This window comes from Falco naumanni, chromosome 4 (assembly GCF_017639655.2).
Source record: "Falco naumanni isolate bFalNau1 chromosome 4, bFalNau1.pat, whole genome shotgun sequence".
NCBI lineage: Eukaryota > Metazoa > Chordata > Aves > Falconiformes > Falconidae > Falco > Falco naumanni.
In genome coordinates, this window is record NC_054057.1 from 55,276,268 (window position 1) to 55,298,215 (window position 21,948).

The following is a 21,948-nucleotide window of genomic DNA, read 5'->3' on the forward strand; positions in this document are numbered from 1 at the left end:
AAATTGCCCATTGGAGATGTTGGCTTTTCCTTGCTCTCTAGGCTGGACAAAAAGTGTGGGGTAGATGACTGGTGTTTTGGATGGCTGAAGTTAGATGATAGATATCCTGTCCTTTGATGCCTTCCTAGAGGTAAACCAGAAAGCCAGGGCACGCAATGGAAGTCTCATCACTTAAGTCTGTCCATGAAGCTATTCTGGACTGGATATGCAGTTTTTAAAGTAGATTCCCACAGGATGAAAGATGTAATTTATTAGTATTGCATGGCGCTGCTAACTGGAAAAAGTAGTAATGGTACCAAATTTCAGCATCTCTCAGCTCAAAGCCAAGGGTGGGACCTGAAGGACATACAAGCTGGATTTAGGGCAAAGTACTGTACTATGAATGTGATCTGGTTTTCTAGATTACCTTTGAGATTTTGAGCTTTCTTCTGTCCTTGAGGGCTTTTTATGTTGCCAGCTTCAGCAAAATGCACCTTTAAATAAAGAGCTCAGAGGGCAAAGAATGAAGATATCCGTTCTTTTGGGAAAAGAAAAAACATAGTTTAGGCTATGGAATAAAGCATATTGGTCTCATTTTACATGTGGTGCTAAAACGTCAAGATAAACTATAGCAAAGTAACTGTAAAATTTGTAGACATAAAATTGTTCTCTGCAGCTGCAAAGTGATGTAGGAAAATGCAGCAGGAAAGCATCAAGAGGGGAATCTTCCTTTGTCATGGGCTCCATGTATTGTCCCCTTTGACCTCCCGTTCAGGTCTTTCATACACTAAGCACAGAGCCATCCTGTTCTGTTTTTCCTTGCCTAATTTCCCTATTCTGGGTTGGTGGTTTTTTTTTACTTTCTTTCTTTTTTAGTTGAGGGACTACTTGATCAGAGCAATCCCTTGCTTGCCTGGCTTTCCAGCTATAAGCTTTCTTCTAGCTGTTAAGATTATTCATGGTTATTAACTGACAAGAATGTAAAGAGGAGGCAACAGGCAGCTGTCTTCCTTAAATGCAGTGAACTGGAAAAAATAGTTGCAGTTCAAGTATTTATGTCAGAGATTCTCTGCTTGGTGTGAATGTCACCTTTTTTAGTCATATATATGCAAGGGAGAGCCCTGCAAGTCCTTCTCAGGCAAGGCCATCAGCTGGAGGTTTTCAGTTCTGATTTTGTTTTGGTTTACACTTCTTTAAGAAATGGTTTTCAAAGAGAATTGGCCTATAGAGAGTGGGGAAAAACATAAAAAATGCACAACACGGTGACTTTTAAAGTAGCTGAAGTGTAGAGATGATTTAGAAAGCTTCGTGATGATCCTTGCTTTGAATCCTCTTCAGATTGCCCCCATGCTGCAGTGTCTCAAGTGTTTTCATTACATTATGGGAAAATCATCTTTTGTTTCCTGCACTTCTGCTATTTCGCTGTGGCTCAAGTTAAGTTTTATAGCAAATGCGTGCTTTTCTTTGCAAATACATTGGGATTCTGTGTCTTGTTTATGTAAGACAACTATATAACTATTGGAAAGCAATTCTGTTGGCACTGAGTACGTGCCATCTGAAGGGTAATATTTTCAGTCTCCTGCAGTCCTACCCTGTAGGCGTGTCTCTTGGTTGTTTCTTAATTCCCTCATCACTCATCTGACCACATTTTCCAGGTCTGAGGTATGTTAACTTCTGCTTTCACCTTGTGTCTCTTACTAACTTTGGGTGCTTCTTGGAGGAAATGTCTCACCAGAGAAAGGTTGACTTGAGTTGAGCACCCGGAATAGCACTTAATAATGAGTTTGTTTGTGGATTGTGGTGTCACAGGGAATATTGAGAATTTTGTTTTCAACCCTGACTTGCTTTCTCTGCTGTTCTCTCGCTTTCTCTCTCTCTCCTCTTTTTTTTTTTTTTTTATTTTTTTTTTACATGACATTTCATTATTTACACGTTTGCTGGGTTGTCCATCTGCCATTGTAATAAACATGCTGCCAGTACCATGCTGTGTGGTTCGTGGTGTGAAGAAGCTGACAAACCAGGCTGTCGTGTGCATGGGGATCGTATTCAGGGAGCCCCTTGTGATGGTCTGTGACTTACTGATGAGGTGGAGAGCGGTACCCTTCATCACAGCATTTCCATACAGCCCTGAGCTCTCTGGACATTAAAAATATTATGGGGCTTCAGGCAGAACTGATTGCATCCCACCCCAGGCTATCTGTGCTCAGCTCATCTGCAAAGGCTGAATCATCAAGAAGATACGATGGTGTTTCCTGGCAGGAGAGCATGAGGCTTAAAAGAAAATTTCATTTTTTCCATGAACAGCATAGGAATGTGTCCTACTGGTTTAAGTCTGAGGCTGAGCACAAAACAAACAACAATCCAGAATCTCTTAGCAGTTTTTGTTGATGAACCTTGTCTACAGCCTCAGAAGACAAAAGGTGAACTTGCTGTAGACTGCTGGAGATTAGTGCCTGTCAGGATCCATCAAGAGGTTTAGAAATGAAGAAGACTGGGCTGGACGCTGCCAATATCCCATGATCAGGATAACTCAGGCAGAACAGCTTGAAAGACAGCTGTTTTCAGGGAAATATCAAAGACGTACTGGTTTCATGGTTGTTTTTTTTTATCCCCTTGAAATTCTTAGTTTTAGCAGCTCTTTCTGACCAAGTGGTGGCAATCCAAACTGGGTGACCCATGGATGAGAACGGGGGAGAAATGGCTTCAGTAGCTCTTCCGTATTTTGTCTGTTTCTTGTTACAGCTGAAATAAATGCCTTGAAATTACATGTAGGCTGGTTTTCTTAGGCAAAGTTTTCGTATATGAGTTTTTTAATATAGGATATTGAATAATCACCAGATGGATGGGGATTTTCATATACTGAGATCTGGGTTAGCTTTCAGCCAGCCATTACTCCCTAACTTTTTAGATTATGCCTCCCTGGGACTGAATATTTCCCATTTCTTCCAGGCACATAATTTAAGGTGATTTACATTCTGTTATTTCAAATCTGATGCTGTATCCATGTTGACATTGAAGTGTGCACATCTGGTTATGCACAGACACCGGCTGCCTTCCGGACCATGCTGCCTCTGGCATCTTCATACTGTGGACAAAATCAAGTCTCTATATCTCATTTCTACAATCTCAAAATCTTCAGACCCGCTCAGTTGTTCTTTTTTAATACAAATAGCCTTAAGAGTAACGGCAAACAAATAAATTGGAATAGCCTTGTTGAAGTACAGAACTGGCTTGCACAAAGCTAACCAGCTTTGTACATCTGTTACTGCCCACTCCCATTGAGTCATACCGAGACTTAGTCACCAGCATCCTCAGTCTCACAGTACGACTTATATATCTGTCTCCAAAACACATGCTGCAGTCTAGATGGCATGGGGGAGGGAGAAAAGCAAAGCAATGAGCAACCTGCTTCTGAAGGCATAAAGCAATGTAGCAAGACTTACGCTATACTACGATAGTATATCAAAACAGCAAAAGCAAAAGGACAGAAGTTCCTGTGTACGTCAGTTTTGAATCCTTCCTTGTGCAATAATTGAGTGATTTGATATAAATCCCCAAAGGCATCTAGATAAGATTGTTCTCAAAAAAAAGAAAAATTTCTTATCAATCAGAGCTACGAAGCTATGCCCTCTATTCCACAGAGTTCAGACTCTGGATTCTGCTCACAGGCTATTAGCGTATGTAGCATATTTGCTATTCAGAGTTCTATATAGGCTTGTAATAGGTACGAATCCAAGGTTGATCAAAAAAAAAAAATCTGCTGGTGTGCAGACTGAGATGAACGAAATTGTTCACAGGTGATGTTAATAAAATCCCGACTTTCTTTGTCCTTGGCGGGATAGCTGGAGTATGAGTGCAGCTTTCAGCAATTTTTTGTGAAATCAGGGTTCTTGTCAGCACTTAGCTTAATTTCTCTGTATCTTGTTTTCTTTGTTTATTTTATTAAAGGAGCTGTCTCCCCATATTGAAAAGCTGTCTTAGTAAAGTGTCACCTCCTGCTTGAGTTATGTTGTAAAGAGAAACTGTAATGTCTGGCAGGCATTTCACATCCTTAAATTCAGTGCAATCCTAGCACATATATAGAACTTAGTGAAACCGAAAAATAATGTCTCATAGGTGACACCATCAGTAGTTAGGACTGCATGATGCTACCTACGCTAGGACTCTGAAGTTGCTTATAGCTGAGGAACCCAGCCTTTCAGCAGCGATAGGACATGGGGCTACCGTGAAGCTATTCTGACCCGAGTCAACTCTGAAGCATGGCCAGAGAATTGACAGTGTTGGTGGGGCACAGACCCATGACCATGGGCACAGATTTCACATGACCGTGTTGTTCATGGCCATGCCTTGCATTTGAAGGGACAGTTGCAAAGTATGGCAGCAGGGAGCTGTTTGTAAAATATTCTTTTGATACCCAGCCCTGAAATGTTGGACCATTGTTGAGTGGGGCCATAAAAAGGCCCTGCTTCCACCCAAAATGGCTTGGAAATTGGTCTCTGACCTGTCAATCACAGCATGCCACCGAGTACCTGGCTGGCTCCTTGTCTTCAGCCATTGCAGGGAAGCTTTGTCAGCCTGGCTGCCAAAGTAGCCTTGAAACAAAACAATTAAAAAAAGAATCCTGTTTATTCTATGTTGTTTACTGGATGCAAGGCTTTAGTGGTCTGTTATTTAAGATTGCAGCCTCTGCAACAGAAGTGCTGGAGGCCTTCTTCTGACACCAAGGTCTCCAACTGCAGAAGCTTCCAGACCAGCGTGTCTGGGCAAGCCTTTTTGGCAGGAATCCTCCCCAGTAAGGAAAGCAATAGTGAAACTGGCTGGAAAAGGTGAAAAATGGCTTGGCTAACCAGATCTTGCTCCTGTTGTTCTTTGGCTATGCTATGCCAGCCAATATATTTGCTTTCTGTATCCTAAAATGTGGGGTTTGTTCCTGTTGTTCAAAACAGTTGTGAGAAAAGGTTCTTTGTTTTCCCAGGACGTCAAAGAACAAAAATTGTATTCTTCCTTCTTTCCACGTAATTCCAAGTATCCTGATACAAGAGCTGTCAGAGGAAAATGAGCTGGAATTAGGAAGGTTTATCCTCTACCTGTAGGGGTAACCCAGACAAAAATAACCTTAGAGTTAGTCTCACCTTTGGAGGAGAAATCGGAGTGAAGAATCTGTAACCTTCGAGATACCTGTTTTTCTCCTAGAGGAAGCAGGGAAAGAAGTGGTAGAGAAAGTAAGTGCGCTTGCAGACAAAATTATCCTGATTTACACCCTGCAAAAACTAAAGCAGCTGATAAACCTGTTAAAAACAATAAAGTCGATTTAGTTGCTTTTTTACATCTGCTAACCTCCTGCGCTATCCATAAGAAAAGTCCTGGAGCATGGCCTGTTGAGTAGGTGGTGTAGGAGATTGCCCTCCCCAGGAGGGAGCCTGGTGGGTAGCAGGAGCACTGAGTCCTGGCTCTGCTGTGTCACAGCCCTGCTGTCCTCTGGAAAAACCTTTGATATCCCCAGGGCCGTATTCTTCAGTGAATATAACAGAAGCTGCCATGACAACCTTTTGTAAATAGAAGTGGATTGAAAACAAAATAAATCTGAAGCAGCTTTGTGTCTGTAAAGTCAATCTAAACTGCTCAAGAGGTCGGTTTTTTCTAATTGGGCATGGCAGGAGTGACGTCTGGCTGTCAGCGCTGAGTGATGTGAAGGACTGGCTGAGGAACAGGAGCGTGGCAGGAAAGCTAACAAAACCTTGCGAAATAGGCTTTTCATACTCTTAATTCCAGGTTAGCAGCACTAGGAGCTGCAGTCTCTGGTGCCCAGGGATCATCATAGACTGTGGTCTCTGCAGAAGTTGCCTATCCGAGGACATAATGCAGGACTGATGGATACAGGGAGTAATGCTATTTGTTTTTCAGCCAGAGCTCTGCAGCCTCAAATGCGAAGGACTCTTCCTTGTACCAGGATGTCATTGTATGCCTTTGGCAGAGGTTTCTAAAGTGTCTCTCCAGAACCATGTGATTTTCCAGAGCATTTATTCCAAGTGCAGCAAAGCAGAGCTGGAGAGCAAGAAAGTCGTCTAAGAACAGTTGCAATCCCAGGTTAATGGCAGAGCAACCCTTCAATGTGTGTCTGTTGGCAGAAGAACAGAGCGGTCAGATACGCGATAGGGGCTGTGGCTGCACCATTGGCCTGTCAAGAGTTCTGTGGTGTTTTGCAACACTTTTGGAGCAATTTTTGTTTTGCCTTTTTTTAAGGAGTTACTGTATCATCAGCTGCTGGATGAAGAGGAACACAAGGAAGAAATAAGATAGTCTGTATTCTGCAGAGATACATGCAAAGAGAAAATAAGCATCTAATTTCCTTGCTTAACCAACAGGTTGGAATTGAGAGAGCAGTATTTGCAGCCTGGGATTTGGTACGTGTATTTTTTCCTTCTGTAAATGGATGCCTTCACACAGAGAATCCCATGAAGAAGTGGAAGATGAAAAAATTGTTAGACAGCAGCTACAATTACAGACTTTATCACAGGACTAACAGTACAATTATTACCCTGTTTGAAATGTTCTCCAGCACTGTATTAACAAAGGCAGGCCTCATGCTGTCCAAAGTATAGTTCCAGTTGTTGTAAAGACAGAAGAAGTTAGCATACCTCCATGATATCTGAGAGGTAAAAATTAGAATAGAGTGTCAGCTGGGTTTCATGATACTTTTAGACTTTAAGATTTAATATATGTGTGTTTTTAAGCTTGGAATTGTAACCGGGACCTGAAATTTAGCTTCTAGAAAAATAGCTGTACCTACCTACCCCCTGCTGGTTTTTTAAATTCTCTGCTCAAAAAAAGAAGTTACAGTTTCATTCTTAGCTGTTCCAGATTTTCTGAATAGCTTTTTCAACCCTGTTTACTTGGTATGTGTCCCCTTAAACCCAGTTTCTTCTATCCACTCTCCAGCCTTCCTAACCAGCAGGTTTTCTCCCTGTAGATTACACCAAGCAGTAATATAGGGTTGCCAATATATGGAGCTCAAAAGAGGTTATTTCCTTGATTTATTTCATGGAAAACGACTTAGCACACATCAGATTCCAGCTTCTGCACTACCGAAGATGGGTAGAGGAAAACGTTGGTAAATCCTTTGGCTAAATTAAAGTCAACATGAGGGGATACTTGGTTTTGTGTAACTTTCCATTAGGCTTTTAAACTTCTTAACAGAGATTCTTCACTGAAGTCTTGCAGTAACATATGAAGTAGGAATAACAATAATAATGATAATCCATTTATTGACAGTGTTTATAAATGCCATTTATGGATGAATATTTTTTATATGGAGTATGTAAGTCATTTTTATCTTAACTAAGCAAATTAATACAGAAGTTTTTCTTTAAGGTCCTGTGGTGCCTGGTTCAGCCTCTGTCAGATATTGATAACAGTGAAAATCTAATCCAAACAAATTGCCTCTTCTTTTGGTTTTGAAAAGTTTCCTTAATGTTTTTATTTGCAAACAAAGGTGACGTGAAAAACAGCCGTTAAAGCATGGGGATGAGGGTGACGTTATATGCTTGGGTTGATGCTTTATTGTTTGGCCCTTTGTAGATGGTTCCCATTGAATGTGCATAGACAGAGCTGAGAGCATACTAATTTGTCATGAATACTTTGGTTTGTGGCCTAATGATTTGGGGCCAGCTTGGCCAAGCCTGGCTGCTGCTGCTTTTTTTTTTTTTTTTTTTTCTTCCCCTTTCCAACTTGGCATGAATTACTCCCATGTGCTTCAGTTCCAGTAATTCAATATTTTGTTCCTTATTTTTGTTGTTTGTTATGTAACCAGAATATTTTCAAACACTTGTAAGGATTATGCCTGAGTTATACACATTTTTGAGCATATTTTGGATTTAGTATGATTACACAATGTGATGTGATTAGACCTGTGGCTGCTACGAATTCTGAAGGCAAGCAAGACTTGCAGACTTCCCGAATGGTGCTAATTTTTAATTAAGCTATATTTAATCTCAAATTTGGTTTACATGAAATTGCTTTTTATTTATGTTTTGACCTGTTTTAAATGGCATGCAGATGTGGTGGTAGAGAAGCACTGAATCATTACATGAAAAGGATGATGCCTTGCATCTGGGATGTTCTGCACTGGGGAGGTATTCCTGACATTTAGATCAAGATTTGGGATCCCAGATTCAGTTCTACAGAACACAGCATTAGGCAACCTCATGCTTTTGGTTGCAGACTTACTCATTATCTATTTTTCTGATCAAACAGATGCTATACTTGACACTAACATAATTTCCTTATGCACGTAGAAAGGAGCTCTAAAAATCCCATAGCTGGAACATGAAGTAGCATAAACAGAACAGACGGCAGGATGCAGAATGTAATTACAGTTTGGTTTTGTAATTACATCTTTGGTTTAAAGATGAACATGTGTGCTTTTCTTATGGCTTTATTATCTTTAGGCATGCAGAATTGGGAGCTTCTCTCTCATTTATGCAAATGAATTGGTTATTTCCTCCCAGAGCACTGTTGGAGTTTTCTCCCTCTTTGTTATATATGTTACATTTTTTTTAGAACATCGGTATATTCTCATTCAGGTTTTCTTTACTGTCATAAATAATTTTTAAACTAAGATTGTACACACCACTAAAAGTAAGGTAGGCCATTCACTGAGCAAGTGACTGTGTTTAAACTGTAATTTCCTACAGAGTTTTCTGTGGGATTTGGGTACCTTCTCCTGAAAGTTTAGGCACAGGACTTTTGTCTTTGGCTGTGTGGGTGCATTTTCATGGCTATATAGTGCAAGTGCTGCTAAGAGCTCCCTATTCACTTGTTACTTACATCTGCCATTGGTTTCACAGCCAACGAGAATGATCAGAGCCCGTGTTACTGCCTTGTTACCAGCAATTGCTATGGGTAAAGCAGTGGGCACTTTGGAAATAAAACAACGGGCTACAATCATGGGATGCTCTGATGGAAGGAAGAAGACATTAATATAGGACATCCATTTTTCTTCTCTGTCCTGGCAGGATCTCAGCTCATTTGCCATGCCATTCTTGGACGGTGATGTGGAGAGCACAGACAAAAATGCTTCTCGCAAGGTAAGATATTTCCAAAGTTTCACCTTTGCTGTAGTGGTTGAGTCTCTTGGTGGTAAACACAATTTATTAGGCTTTAAAAAAGCCTGGGGTTTTAATCTTTCCTGCCATACCATTAACCTGTTGAGAGCGATGCATGAAGGCAAATATAGTAACTTTTGCAGACCTTACCATGACGGTGCTTATGCAGGATACCTGTAAGCGATGCTAACCTCTGGTGGTACAGTTTTAAATACTGCAGATGTTGTGTGTAACACTGTTGTACTTCAATGAAGGGATATTGCAGAACTGCATTCTCAGGAATACAATTAGCTAGTAAAATTTGTGGTGTTGCTACAGAAATACAGTGCCCAAACAGGTGTCTGTGGCTGTTGGTATGTTTACCTGGAATTGTCTCCTGGTGGTTGCTCTCTGTTCAGTGACCTTGATCTATCTGTCCTTTCCACTGGCAAAATGAGCTGCCTTTATTTGCTGAAGCCATAGCAGTAGGGTCTTCCTGTCAACAAGGTGGAAAGGTTCCTTTGCAATGTGGGATTAACTCAAGGTTATCCTTCTGGAGGCATTGCTATGATTTGTTTTTCTGATGGCCTGCTATTAACTTAAACCAATGCATTCCCAGGTTTTGCTTGCTTTAAAATGATCAGGAGAGCATATTCGATGGATGACATTGGGGATGGTTATACAGTGCCTACACAGCCTTCAAAGCAAGAGAAATTGTGGGTGGGATCTGTCATCTTTAGGTCCTGGTCTGATCATTTTCACAAAGCATTGAAGTACAAACTGGTCTGCTTAATGTAAGCATACTACCAACCAAGTTTTGGGCTTGGGGAAGAGAGGTACTCCTCCAAATAGTAGATAACCCCAAAAGCTGGTCTATAGCTACACAGTGGACCACTTTGACTTGTCACAGTATTTACAAGGCTGTGGACTCCGTGAGGAATAAACCTGCTACAAGCTGTTTGTCAAAGCGTCTGCAGTTACAGTTCAAGGCAGGTGAAGCAACAAATATCTTCTTATTTAAGCTAATCTGCACCTGGAACAATAATAACATGACAGTACGAGTTTCTATTCCTTTGCACCTCACAACAAAGGACAATTGTTTAAAAAAAATTCAGCAATCCATCAGTAATTGAACAAGTTTATAACATTGGCCTTGTTCTTTTGTGCGTTAAGACTGAGGTAGGAGTCACTGACACAGAGAAACTGTTGCAGATGCCAGGGAAGCTAAAATATACAGCGTTACCAAAAGGTGCTTGTTTGGAGGGTTTGAATAAAGTGAATGATGTGATGTTTTTGGAAAGGGTTGTCATTCTGGTAGAAGGCAGGGGTTTCTAGCTAAAGCTCAGTTTTTCCATTTATCACCTCCTTTTCCCAAAGAAAGGTGAGAAAGCTGCATGCATCTCAGTCATGAAGAAAAAAAATATTCCAAAGCTAGTCTCTCGCGTGTACTTTATATCGTTTATTTCTGCATATGTACATTATATCATTTAATGGTTTCCACTTCACCATTTATGAATCCCCTGGTTTCCCTCTTACTGGTCTTGAGACTGTCATTTGATGAGCACTTATCTTGGGAGAACTGGAAGAACATCAGTTGCCCCTTTTTGCAGCTTCAGTAAATGCTAGTTTTTTTCACCAGACTTGAGTCAAATTCTGCTTATGGAAGTGCAATTAACTTTGGACTAACCATGCAACTGAGGCTTAACATCTGAAATCGCTTATTTAACTGACCTTTTTGATTGAGTGTATAAGACCAAGATTTTTTTCTAACATTATACTTGGATCTCAGTTCAACACATGCAACAAAGTGTTAAGAAATGAGCTGGCAGTGCCCAACTTCTGATAAGAAACTAATAAAATCCATTGCCACACACCTCACCCCATATATCATTTCCCTCAGTGGGAAGGATGGGACCTTTGCTGCTAGTGAATGATAAGTACCATCAGACTGCATTATTTATTTAATTATAACTAAAAGCTTGCCTGTCCCTATCGGTGCTACATTAAGAAGTCCCCAAGTTGCTCCTCACTTTCAAGTGAGATGGTTTTTCTTTGTTGAAGTTTGAAATCACAGTATGGTGTGTAAGTTTTGTATATTAAAAGTCAGTATTTTATAATTTCCATTCACCTGTCATGTTGGAGACAGGCAATTCATCAGGAATGTCTCTTCCTGCACTCAATTCTTCTGTCACCTGGGCTATAGATCAAGGTAATGAAGAGTAGTTCACAACCCGTCTTTCCGATCTGCCATTAATTCAATTCTCCTGTTCTTTGTGAAAGGCTTTTAGAAACTGAATTAACATTTTTCACAGAGATCTGCAGCACTTTGCCATGCAAGTGTCTCTCAATCATTATCCCATGACAACAATCCTCATTATGCAGCTAGGAAGAATTAGTTGTGCAGGTTCACATAGGAAATTTTTGGCAGTGGTGGGAATGTGACACACATTTCCTGAAGTTTAGCCTTAATCACTTCTGATTAACATGGCTGCTATAATAAATGATGTATTCTTCTTTCCTTTATGACCAATGGCAGGAAGAGAACAGGGATAGTTTTCATCTTCCTTTGTTGAAGATGGAGAATATAATACTGTGAAGAATCTTGTGTAGAAGTTTTTGGCATAGTGTGATGGAGAAAAGTAGTTCTTGTGGCTGTGGCAGGTATCCGGGCCTTTCTTATTGCCTAAAAAAATGTCTTAATACTTGTACTGGTAGCTTTGTCTAAAACAACTGGTATTGCTGATTGCCCCGTCCTCAAAGCCAGGACACTCCCGAAGTGGCTTGAATCTTTCTTGCAGAGAGACCATAGAGGATCATTAAATAAACTGGTATAGACAAAGACAACTGGGAGCTGGGATGCAATTGGATTTACTGGGTTTCCTCGGTCTGGAAGAAGACAGTGGAAGACGGGCAGTTTAGAGGCCTGGAAAATCATGAGTGATGTATCATTCAGAAAATAATTCTGGTACGGTGTGGCAGGGCAGCAGTCAGGGATGAGTGCCCCTCTGCACCCAAATGGCTCTATCAATTTCAGAGGTCTTAATACCATGACTGATTATAGATCTCTCATCTAAAATGTAGGTTAAAGGATAAGATGTGGAAATTATAGGAAACTGAGAACTGTTGCTTTCAGCTGAAAGCCCAGGATTATGAATGATTAGAGAAAAGAAAATGACACAAAAAGAAAATTGTCCATGGGGAGGCAGCTGGCAAATTATAGAGGGAGGAGGGAGGAGGAGGAAGAAAACTAGTCTGAAGAATAATATTGATCCATTCCTTTATGGAAATAATAGAATTGTCATAAAAATATGGAAGAAAGGTTGGAAGTGTGCATTAAAAAGTCTTTTCTCTACATGGGGGAAAAGCCAGTGAGGTGTATGGTGACTCTGTCCTATCAATAACTTAAGTGTATTTAAAGCAGAAGATGCTAAAGCTAGGCATTTTACAATTAAAACCAAACAACTGTGGTAAAACACCCTTGAATGAATTGGCAGAGCTTTCTCTGACTAGTGCTGATTTTGAATAAATCTTGGAGCAGGGATGAAGTTCCAGAAGACTGCAAAACCAGCAATTAAGTGTTAATATTTAAAACATTTGCAATTAGGATAATTTGCAGGTTTCTCAGTCTAACGTTAGTCCTGGGCAAAACAATGACATAGCTAATGTTGGATAGTTGAGGATGCTGTTATAATAGACTAATTTGGCTTGGAATTAGTGGTAAACAGTTCTTATTGAACAAATGTGGGGTTTTAAATGAATTACAAATTTGGATGGAAAATGTCATAGTGTTGGTGTCATGTATATAAAACAGTATCACAAGGATTTTGATTTAAGAAACTGGAATGATACTGAACGAACATGGAGACTATTAAATGAATAAAAACCTGGCTGATAAAGTAAGTTTAGACTCATCAGTGGAAGATTTTGTTTCTAGACAGACAAAACATTCTGTTGCTGCACTATATCATACTTTATCAGTGACTTGAAAGAAATACAGATTCATTACTGATACAATTTGTAGTTCATGCAAAAATGAGGGGGAAAAGAGTGGTAAATTCTGAGCAGGAAATTTTCCAATGCAGAATGACTTGAATCCTTAAAACACATTTTGCAAGCAAACAGTATGTCTCAATTTGGCCAAATTGTGACCTGTTACACCTAGAGCAAATAATGCAGACTTTATTTTTGGGAAGTCTTTCACAAAGCCTTGATTAGTTTTTAAGAATAGCTGTAGGTAATCAGCTGTACATAGACTCTGGATGTGAACACAGTGGTTAAAGGATCAGTTTTGGGTTTTGGACGTACGAACAAAAGAATAGGATGGAAAGTAGAGGCTTTGTAAAAACTACATTTGGCTCAGTTCTGCTATCAGTAGTGCAGGAAAATGTTGATGAACTAGGATCAGGCAACATCCAAGGAGTGACTTCAGTATTGAAGGACTTCAAGGAACACTGTCCTGCTTCTGGTCCCAGCATTTGTTTTGTTTTGTCCATCGACTCATGGGAACTGCACAAGCAACCCATGGAACAGGGAGGAGAAACAAAAAACGTGTCACTTCTAGCCCACCCTTCACTAGATAATAAATCTGCTTTTGATTTACTTTTTCCCAATCTTTTAATTATCTGTTTCTTTATGAGCAGTGAGGATGGGGAGCGTGTCCTGGATGCTGCCACAGCCTTGGCATGGGGCACCTGCAGTGGGTGCAGGGAGCCTCAGGGCAAGGGCATGTAGGACAGTCACTGCACTGTCACGTTCATGGCTCCTTCCCATCTACTATTTTAAAATAAATGCAGTTAAGGGTTAGGAAGTGGACAGGGAGCCAGCTCTACTTTCACCTTTCCTCAGGCCTGCTTTTGCCTCTGAGCAGTCCTGCTTGCTGCTGGACACCTTACCCCGACCGTCCATACAGCAATGCAGAGATCTCAGAGCCTGCCAGAGCAGCCAGCCGCATCCCATTGTATTTTAATTTGGAAAGTGTCATTGTACTTTAGTTTTGGGAAGAGACATCTCTGATCCCGTAAAATACATTGTCATCTCAATTGTTACAGCTCATGCAGAACCAAGGGAACTAGTGGTGAATGGGACCACATAGTGCCTGGGAGAGTAAGTCCTTCATTACCTTTCAGTCTAATGAAGTCAGCTCTTGTGTTTCTGCGAGCTCTTTTATTCCAGCAGAATAAGAGAATCATCCAATTAACTTTATCAAAGGGCTTTTTTATTGAGATTCAGTTGAAGGGCAGGAAACAAGTGCAGACATCTATCTGGTGTATCGTCTCTAATTGTGTTTACTGTCCCTGTCAAGGATGGTGGGAGGTTGTTCCTTTTCTGTACTCACTTTTCAAATAAATTTTTAAGTGAAGAGAGGCAAAATAAAGGTCGAATAACTCACTCTTGTAAAAGCAAACAGAACTTATATGTCCTAACTATTTGGAGTTGGAGAAAAAAGGAATGGAGCTCAGGAGTATTTAATAACTTTCACTTACAATTCAAAGCATTTTGAAAGGCTCCTTAGCTTGAGCCCATTCGTATTCTAGACAGATCATTTTTTCAGCTTGTTCTGAAAAATGAATCTAAATTCACCTGAAATTGAACCAGAGCCAGAGCAGGGAGGGCATCCTCTGGGGAAGGCTCTGTGCCCAAGAAAAGACCTGTTGCTGGAGCACCCTGGTGCGGGAGCAGCGGAGATGGCTGTGTGGAGGTGCTGTGGCAGGGACACAGGCAGTGCTTGGGTTTCCCTGGCTCCGACACCGCCTCTGTCTGTGCATGGTCACGGTCTTCTCAGCAGAGCTCGTTCATTTTTCTGGGCACATTGCTTTGGCAGGCTACTTCTCTTCCCAGCAGTTAAGTGGTCCTTAAGTTCTAGGTTGGGAGCAGAAATGGCTTCTTAGAACTTTATTTGGTTGAAATGGAGAGACCAGATTTTCAATACAAAGCATTGGAAAGAAAACGAGAATGTCTGGGAAAATTGTGCCTGTGAGTGAGAAGAGGCAGGACAGAGATGGATGGTGTTTGGATGATGAGAAACTACTTCTTGGTGAAGTATGTATAGTTTGGTCTCTTAGCACATTCTGTTGGGGATTGTCGTATGGTACTGATTAAATGTAGTGCACTTTAGTTTTTCTTGTAAAACAAGATGAAGAATTTCAAGTAAGGTAAGAAAATAGGTGAAGGGAAAGATGACAGGCTGCTATTGAAAGGACAACTGTTGGATGGAGGGACAGAACTGGTGGTGTTTCCCCCAAGCTCAGTCCTGGGACTGGTCTGTGCTAATAAGGCTGAGACAAAAAATAGAAGCATGCTAACCAAATCGGTTGATGATGCGAAGAGAGGTGTTTTTTTCATCATAGGGAAGGACCTCATACAGGAAGACCTGGATGACCTTCAGAACGGATAATTCTTAACAGCTCAAGATAAAAGGTTGTTCACTTTGGATATGTCAACAGGAGCAAGAAATAAAGGAGATCAGGGAGCGTTCTCTTGGCCCGGAGATGAAGGGCTTGGACATGGTCCTGTTGGAGAGCCAAACTGTTGCACCTACTAAAGCAGAGTGGCCACGTGCAACTTGGGGCTGTCCCTGGGTTGTGGTCTCTCCGAGCCCAGGCAGCACAGATAGAGTCCCCATCAGATGGTGAGTGAGCAGAGAAGCCATATGGACAACTGCTTGATGGTTTGAGCCTCTGTCCAGCTGCTTCATTCAGTTGTTTGGGGTAGTCTGGGACTGATAATGGTTTATGCTGGGAATTTGTCATCTAGGAGTTTGTTGAAAATGAAGGTGTGGGTCTGCTGGTCTATCACAGGATGGCTCTGAGCCATTAATGTGCTTAGCTAGGAGAAAGGAAGAAGAGATTAGGAGCAAAGAAAGATTCCCTCATCCAGGTGAAATGACAGGGGCAGCTTTCAGGATGCTATTTCTTGTGTCGAAATCTTCCAGAGCTGCCTAGCTTGGGCCAACTGCCATGCTATCACTTTATGTTTCATTCAAAAAATTGAACATTAAGTCTGCTAGATGCCAAGTACTGTAAGACATGCCTGGTTTTGTTGCTTTGTTTCCAACAGTGGGTAGTTCTGGATGTATCTTAGAAACCTGCCTAAGATCATTTGGTGTATACAAGAGAGGAAAGTCTCTCTCTGGTCCCCAGCTGAGGATCCTTTTGTGCTCTGAAGCATGAAAACTGATAGTGTCTTACAGCATTTTAGGATATATTTACTCAGTGCTATGTAAGGTAACTGGTTTAGCCTTGCACAAGCGGAATCAGTTGCTAGAAATAGCACATCGGATGTAGCATGGGGCACTGCTCAGTTGCTTCACCTCACCGGGGAGCACATTGCTGTAGGCCGAGGGTAGGGTTGCACTGGCACTATTACTGAGCTGCTAATTTAGGTGTATTCCCACTGTATGGTTCTTTGCAGATATACGGTCAGGAGCTGTCATTTCTCTCCAACATCACCAGTTTTAAGGTTTAAGGAGTCAAAGCTTAGGCTTAGAGCTCAAATTGCTCATATATGCCCTGCAGAAAGCCAACACAGGGAAAGTTTTGTTGTTGGTTGGTTGGTTAAGGTTTTTTAGTTAGGTGAACAGTCTTCATACTTAGAGAAATTTTTCATTTTCTTTTATTAAACCTTATTTGTGCATTGATTTGTATTGTGCTTGCATCGTGCGTTTGGATTATTTTATCTCCAAGAGACCAATTATCCAATCAGGGCCAAATGAGCCATATCACCACGTGCATTTATTAGATGTGTTTCATATTTCTGCCCATTCTCACTTTACTGCATTTCCTGGACCAACACAAACAGACAAACAAGGGTTATTAATGTGAGAAACCAGGGTATAATAGTGAGTTTTTTTCTGCTACTGCTCAGCTGGGGAAGTAGTTATTTTTCCAAAGCACATGTGGGAGTTTTCTGCCTACCTGCCTGTCATAGCTTCAGGAAATGAGCCCAAAAAGCATAAAGAACAGGCTGATGATCCATCTCGCTGTATAACCTGCCCCTAGCACCGCTGCCAGTATAGCCTGCATAGGATGATGGGGTTTATTCCACAGCAGAGATTCTTCCACATTCCCAGCTGAAGCATGAAAATTAACATTGCCTTGTGACTTTTGTGTATGCTGTGATAACTGTTGTTGCTGATGATTTTACTCATGGAAGCACCTAATCATCTTTTAAAGCTTCCAATCCATTAGCTCAAATAATAGCCTAAGCAAGCAATTCTATTGTAATTCCCAAAGCAAAATCACAGGTATTTATCTGCTTTGATGGTGGGTGTAACCTGTGTATAATTAACATGTGGAGCAGCTGGGGAAGAATTCGATGTAGTAATTTCCTTTAATTTAGTAGCATGCACATGTGTATTTAGCAGTGTGCCCTGGTGCTCCAGCAATTAGCTAATTCATCTGCCTGGCACGATGGAGAGAAAGCAACCAGTTGTGATTGCAATAAATACAAACATCCCGCTGCTTCTGCTCAGAATTTGAGAACAGTTTGCTTTTGTGTCTGACTTGCACATACAAGGGTATACTGACTTTTGTGACAAATTCTTGTCTGACATTTTACATTTCTAGAATTAATTACTTTAGTGAGGGAAGACACCATAGTCTTTTAAAAGTGTCTCCTATCAGGGTGTCGTTGTAACCAAGCAAGCATGCAAAAAAGATAACACAAAATATTAAAGGTAACACCAGAGTGATACCTTTCTCTTAGCTTTACAAATGTAATGACTTGTCACTTTAGGAAAAATTATAATGAAATTACCATCCTGGAAACAGTCCTAAATTACAGTAGTAGTGGTGGATTTGTATATAATTAAAATTAACTTGAAAATATTCTTACTCCCCACTTTCAGGCAGTAGATTTGGCAATAGACCGATTGAAATTACAATGCAAAAGGAGGTGCCATTGCACTACTTGGTTGTTTCCTGGATTACATATTTGTGAAAAGGAAATGTGTAAGTAGTCTCAGATGATTTACAGATGAGATTTTAGTAAAGTTAATGAGCTTTTATGAAAAAGCTATCACTTTGGGACTGTTTTACCCATTACAAAAGTGCCGTTTGTTCATGAATTTACTTATAGTGTGGTTACTATTCCAGGTCTCAGTCGAGGATTTGTGCCCTTATTATTCTTGATAAATACACACTGGGAGACAGTCTGTGTGCCAGAGTGGGAATAAAGGAGATACGGTCCTCATGGCAGAATAGGTGTGTAATATGAAATGAGTCCTCATGGCAGAATAGGTGTGTAATACGAAATGAGTTATCAAGATTGCACACAGAATCCGTTACAGAGCTGGTAAGCAAACCTGAGGCTCAGACCACTGCATTAAGCATGAAATAGTACTTTTTTCTTCTCTTATGGGTACTGCCAAGAGTCTGTTGTTGCTTTTGGTGCCCAGCGCTTCAGCCAGAATTGATTTATCTTTTCCAAAAATGTCCCTTTGAGGGCAACTGCGCCCCTAATTCATCTGCAAAAGGACAGGTATATTTTTGAGATATTTTTGTCTACACTGTCAAAAATACATATGCAGGTATAAAAAGCTGTTGTGTCACTTGCCAGACATCTCCATGCTGCGCAGAGGAGTACAGAGCAGAATTCATCAGCTGTCCAAGGCTGTGCTGGTGTGCCTCTGTGCTCTGCCTAGTGACCTGCGCTATTTGTGTCCATCTCCCAGATGAACTGCCACTTGTCTTTTAGGTTTGAAACCTTCCCAAACAGGGGGGCACGCTCTCTGCAGGCCCTTAAGCAGTTCCCACAGAGCAGGACCCATTCCAGCTCTGTCCCATCCCAAGTGGAAAGAGGAGCTGTTTCAAAATGCACGTGTAGGAGACAGGATTACAAGAAGTGGGATCCTGTGTTACAGAGGGAGCAGCTATTTGGCCATTGTGCGGCTCACACGTATTTCTACAAGTGTGTTGGAGCTGTGGCTAAACATTATTTTGAAAATGGAGTTAATTGCATGTGTGATTTAAACTCAGCTGACCATTTTTAGCTGTATTCATATACACAAGCCACTCATTGACACAGAGGAGGGCATACAGAATCACTGAACGGTTTTATGTTCCACAGTCTTTCTGTTTAATATTTGTGTTAATCCAGAAAAAAAGGGGGTTCTTTTTTCAAATTAAATGAAAAGGTGATCTTTGAGCCTAGATATTAATTAAATAACACAGAGCAGCCATGTTGATTTTAGCACGAAGATTGGTTGAAAAATATCCCTGGAAAGGAGATGTGGTGGTGTTTATTGTACTACAACTATTTTTACTTCTGTGTTTGGAAGTAACATGATACATAATGCTGGCTGAAGTCTTTTGTAACTTGTGTATTTAATGAGATCTACAGTAGAATATTCAGGATGTATATCTTGACAGGTAAAAATATTTTCACTTCATTCAGTAAGATTGCTATAGTTCCAACACCAAACAAGCAGGATTTGAGATGCAGGTGAACAATGGGGTTGGCAAAGCTGAGCGCTTATTTTGCCATATGCTCTCTGTGAAATGTTTGTTTGGAATGTGGAAGGAAGCTGCGTAACTTACTCATACCTATGAGGCTTTCTTTCATCTCTTCTTTCATCTAAGTTATCTTAATAAAAGATGCTGGTTTTCCCTCCCATGGCAACAACGCCCATACCTAAGTAGTTCGGGTGGCATCTTCACAAGCAGAAGTTGCCATCTGCTCCATACCTCCTGGTTTGTGTTGTGTAATTGGGAAGAGAGGAGCAGGTGTACACAGGGCTTGAAACTCAGTGGCACGTGGGCACATATGCTGTGGCCTTTGCTTATGCGTTCCCTGGAGACCTGAAACCACTAGTGCCTTTTGCCAGGATCATGGCCCTTCCTTCATGGGAAATGCCCCCAGCTGAAAAACCAGCCTTATACCCACAGAAGTACTTTGTGCATCCAGAAGGAAATGAACTCCCTGTACAGCCCAGGCACAGGCAAATCCCACGGAGGTTTGAGCTCAGATTCTGTTAATTGTATAGGGGGAGATTTTAATATTTGCTCCTTTTTTTTTCATTTGTTTTTCTGGATTTTTATCCCACCTCACTGGGCAAGCCCACGTGGTGCAGTGCTGTGCTGTGCATGGATATTCAAGCTAGCTGGAAAGCCAGCACAGGTCCCAAAAGAGATACAGCTGTTAGAAATGTCATAGTCAGGCTCGGGGACCGGATAATTAGCAGGAATGTTGTCACTCTAAAATGTTTCCTCTATTTTTGGGAGTTGCAATCCAACAGTTGTGGCTGTAGGTGGTGTCATAGAGACCTGTCAGGCACTTGGTAACTTGTGCACTGTGCTGTGTTGCATCATGTGATAGATATTTAAGTACTGTAGATGGATTCTTAAATTCAAGAGCCATACTTCAGGACCCTGTGTTTCCTTAATGGCAATCATTCATTGCCTTAAATAAATTCATTTCCAGTCATCTTTCAGTTGGCCAGGGAAGGAAAAGGGATGTGTGGCAAATAAAGCCGTAGAGAAAATCCTGCATTATATGTGTGATAATAAAATGTATGCACACATGTTGAATTTTTTTTGTGAAAATCAGGGCATCTTTAGGAGTAAGGGCAGCATGGAGCCCAGAGAGGTGGCACACACACATCTGCATGTCGGTGGAGGCAGGTGCTGGGGAACGTGAGGTCTGGCTGATCCACCACCCAAATAAACAGGAGTTGACTGTGTTGAGGCAAGCTCAGAGATACAGGTGGCCTGAGCTAAACTGAATTAATGTGATTTTTCTTTTTTCTTCCTTTTTCTCTCATCCTCAGGTGGAAGAAAGCTACTCTGCTGGCAGTCCTTCAAAAGGCTTTTTCTCGAAAGGGCTCCAGAACCGACCTTCCAGCCCCGTTTCTGCCCCTGTGAGATCCAAACATAGCCCTGGCTCACCCAAAACAGTGTTCCCCTTCCCCTACCAGGAGTCTCCCCCACGCTCCCCACGCCGAATGAGCTTCAGTGGGATCTTCAGGTCGTCCTCCAAAGAGTCCTCCCCCAATTCTAACCCGTCTACCTCTCCTGGGGGCATCAAGTTTTTCTCCAGATCAAGAAAAAGTAAGAAATTGCTCATGTTATTTCAGGAAGATACACGGTACCTCTGGGCTTGGCCCATTCTTTACCTGCGGTAGTGAAGTAAGTGCAGATGAGGCATGTGCTAATTGTTCGTTATCTCTTTCACTGACCATGTGTTTTGGGTTTCTGACATGCTGGCCATTAGGGTATGACCTCTGCAGGGCCATGGACACCTATGCAGGGCTGAGGAGAGAAATCATGCTTCAGAACTTAGAAACACTTAACACAAAGCTTAGAAACACTGAAATTAGTGGGAGTTTTCTGGGTGGTTTCACTGTGGCTGGTTGGACATCAGCACCAGAGCTTGAGAACATCTGGAGATGTTCGTGGGGTTTGTGGTGGAGGTGGGCACAGCAAGGGTATCACCTCGGAAGCTAAGAGAGACTCAATTCGGTAGACTCCTTAGAGAATTTTAGCTTTTTCTTTAATTGATATTTCTTTGCCCTGTTGTAGGAGGGGAAAGAGACCTTTACTGGATAGAAGTAAATGATGTGTTTCCAATTAAACAACCATTAAGGGAGTGTTTGAGCTCCTCTGCCAGAATATGAAAGGCATCATAGACCTCCATGGTTCAGAGCATTTGCCTGCTTTATATTGGGCACAAATTTTACCTCTTCAGCAGCCCATGAGCTAACACACCGTTAGGACTCAGAAATGAGCAGGATTGAGAACAAGCTTCAATTTTAAAACTTTATTGCTGAATAAAAGTTCCCAGTGCTGATCAACAAACAAAACCTGGTCTGTTCAAGGGGTTTGTGGCTATAAGAAGGGAACAGAGATACAGGGGAAAGAGAGGAATAGTATCCTGACACTGAAGGTGCTCA

The 21,948-nt window shown here is 41.3% G+C and overlaps 1 protein-coding gene across 3 annotated transcripts in view; it reads left to right on the forward strand.

The window, feature by feature from the left end:
- PRKAG2 (protein kinase AMP-activated non-catalytic subunit gamma 2) overlaps positions 1 to 21,948 on the forward strand; it is a 223,167-nt gene that overhangs the window by 58,731 nt on the left and 142,488 nt on the right. For 2 of the 3 annotated variants that reach the window (XM_040592754.1, XM_040592755.1), the window contains exons 2-3: positions 8,994 to 9,065; positions 20,827 to 21,106. In XM_040592754.1, coding sequence (XP_040448688.1) covers positions 8,994 to 9,065; positions 20,827 to 21,106 — 352 coding nt within the window. Of the gene's footprint in view, positions 1 to 8,993; positions 9,066 to 20,826; positions 21,185 to 21,948 lie in introns of those variants that run through there. The other variant, XM_040592757.1, reaches the window with a different exon arrangement.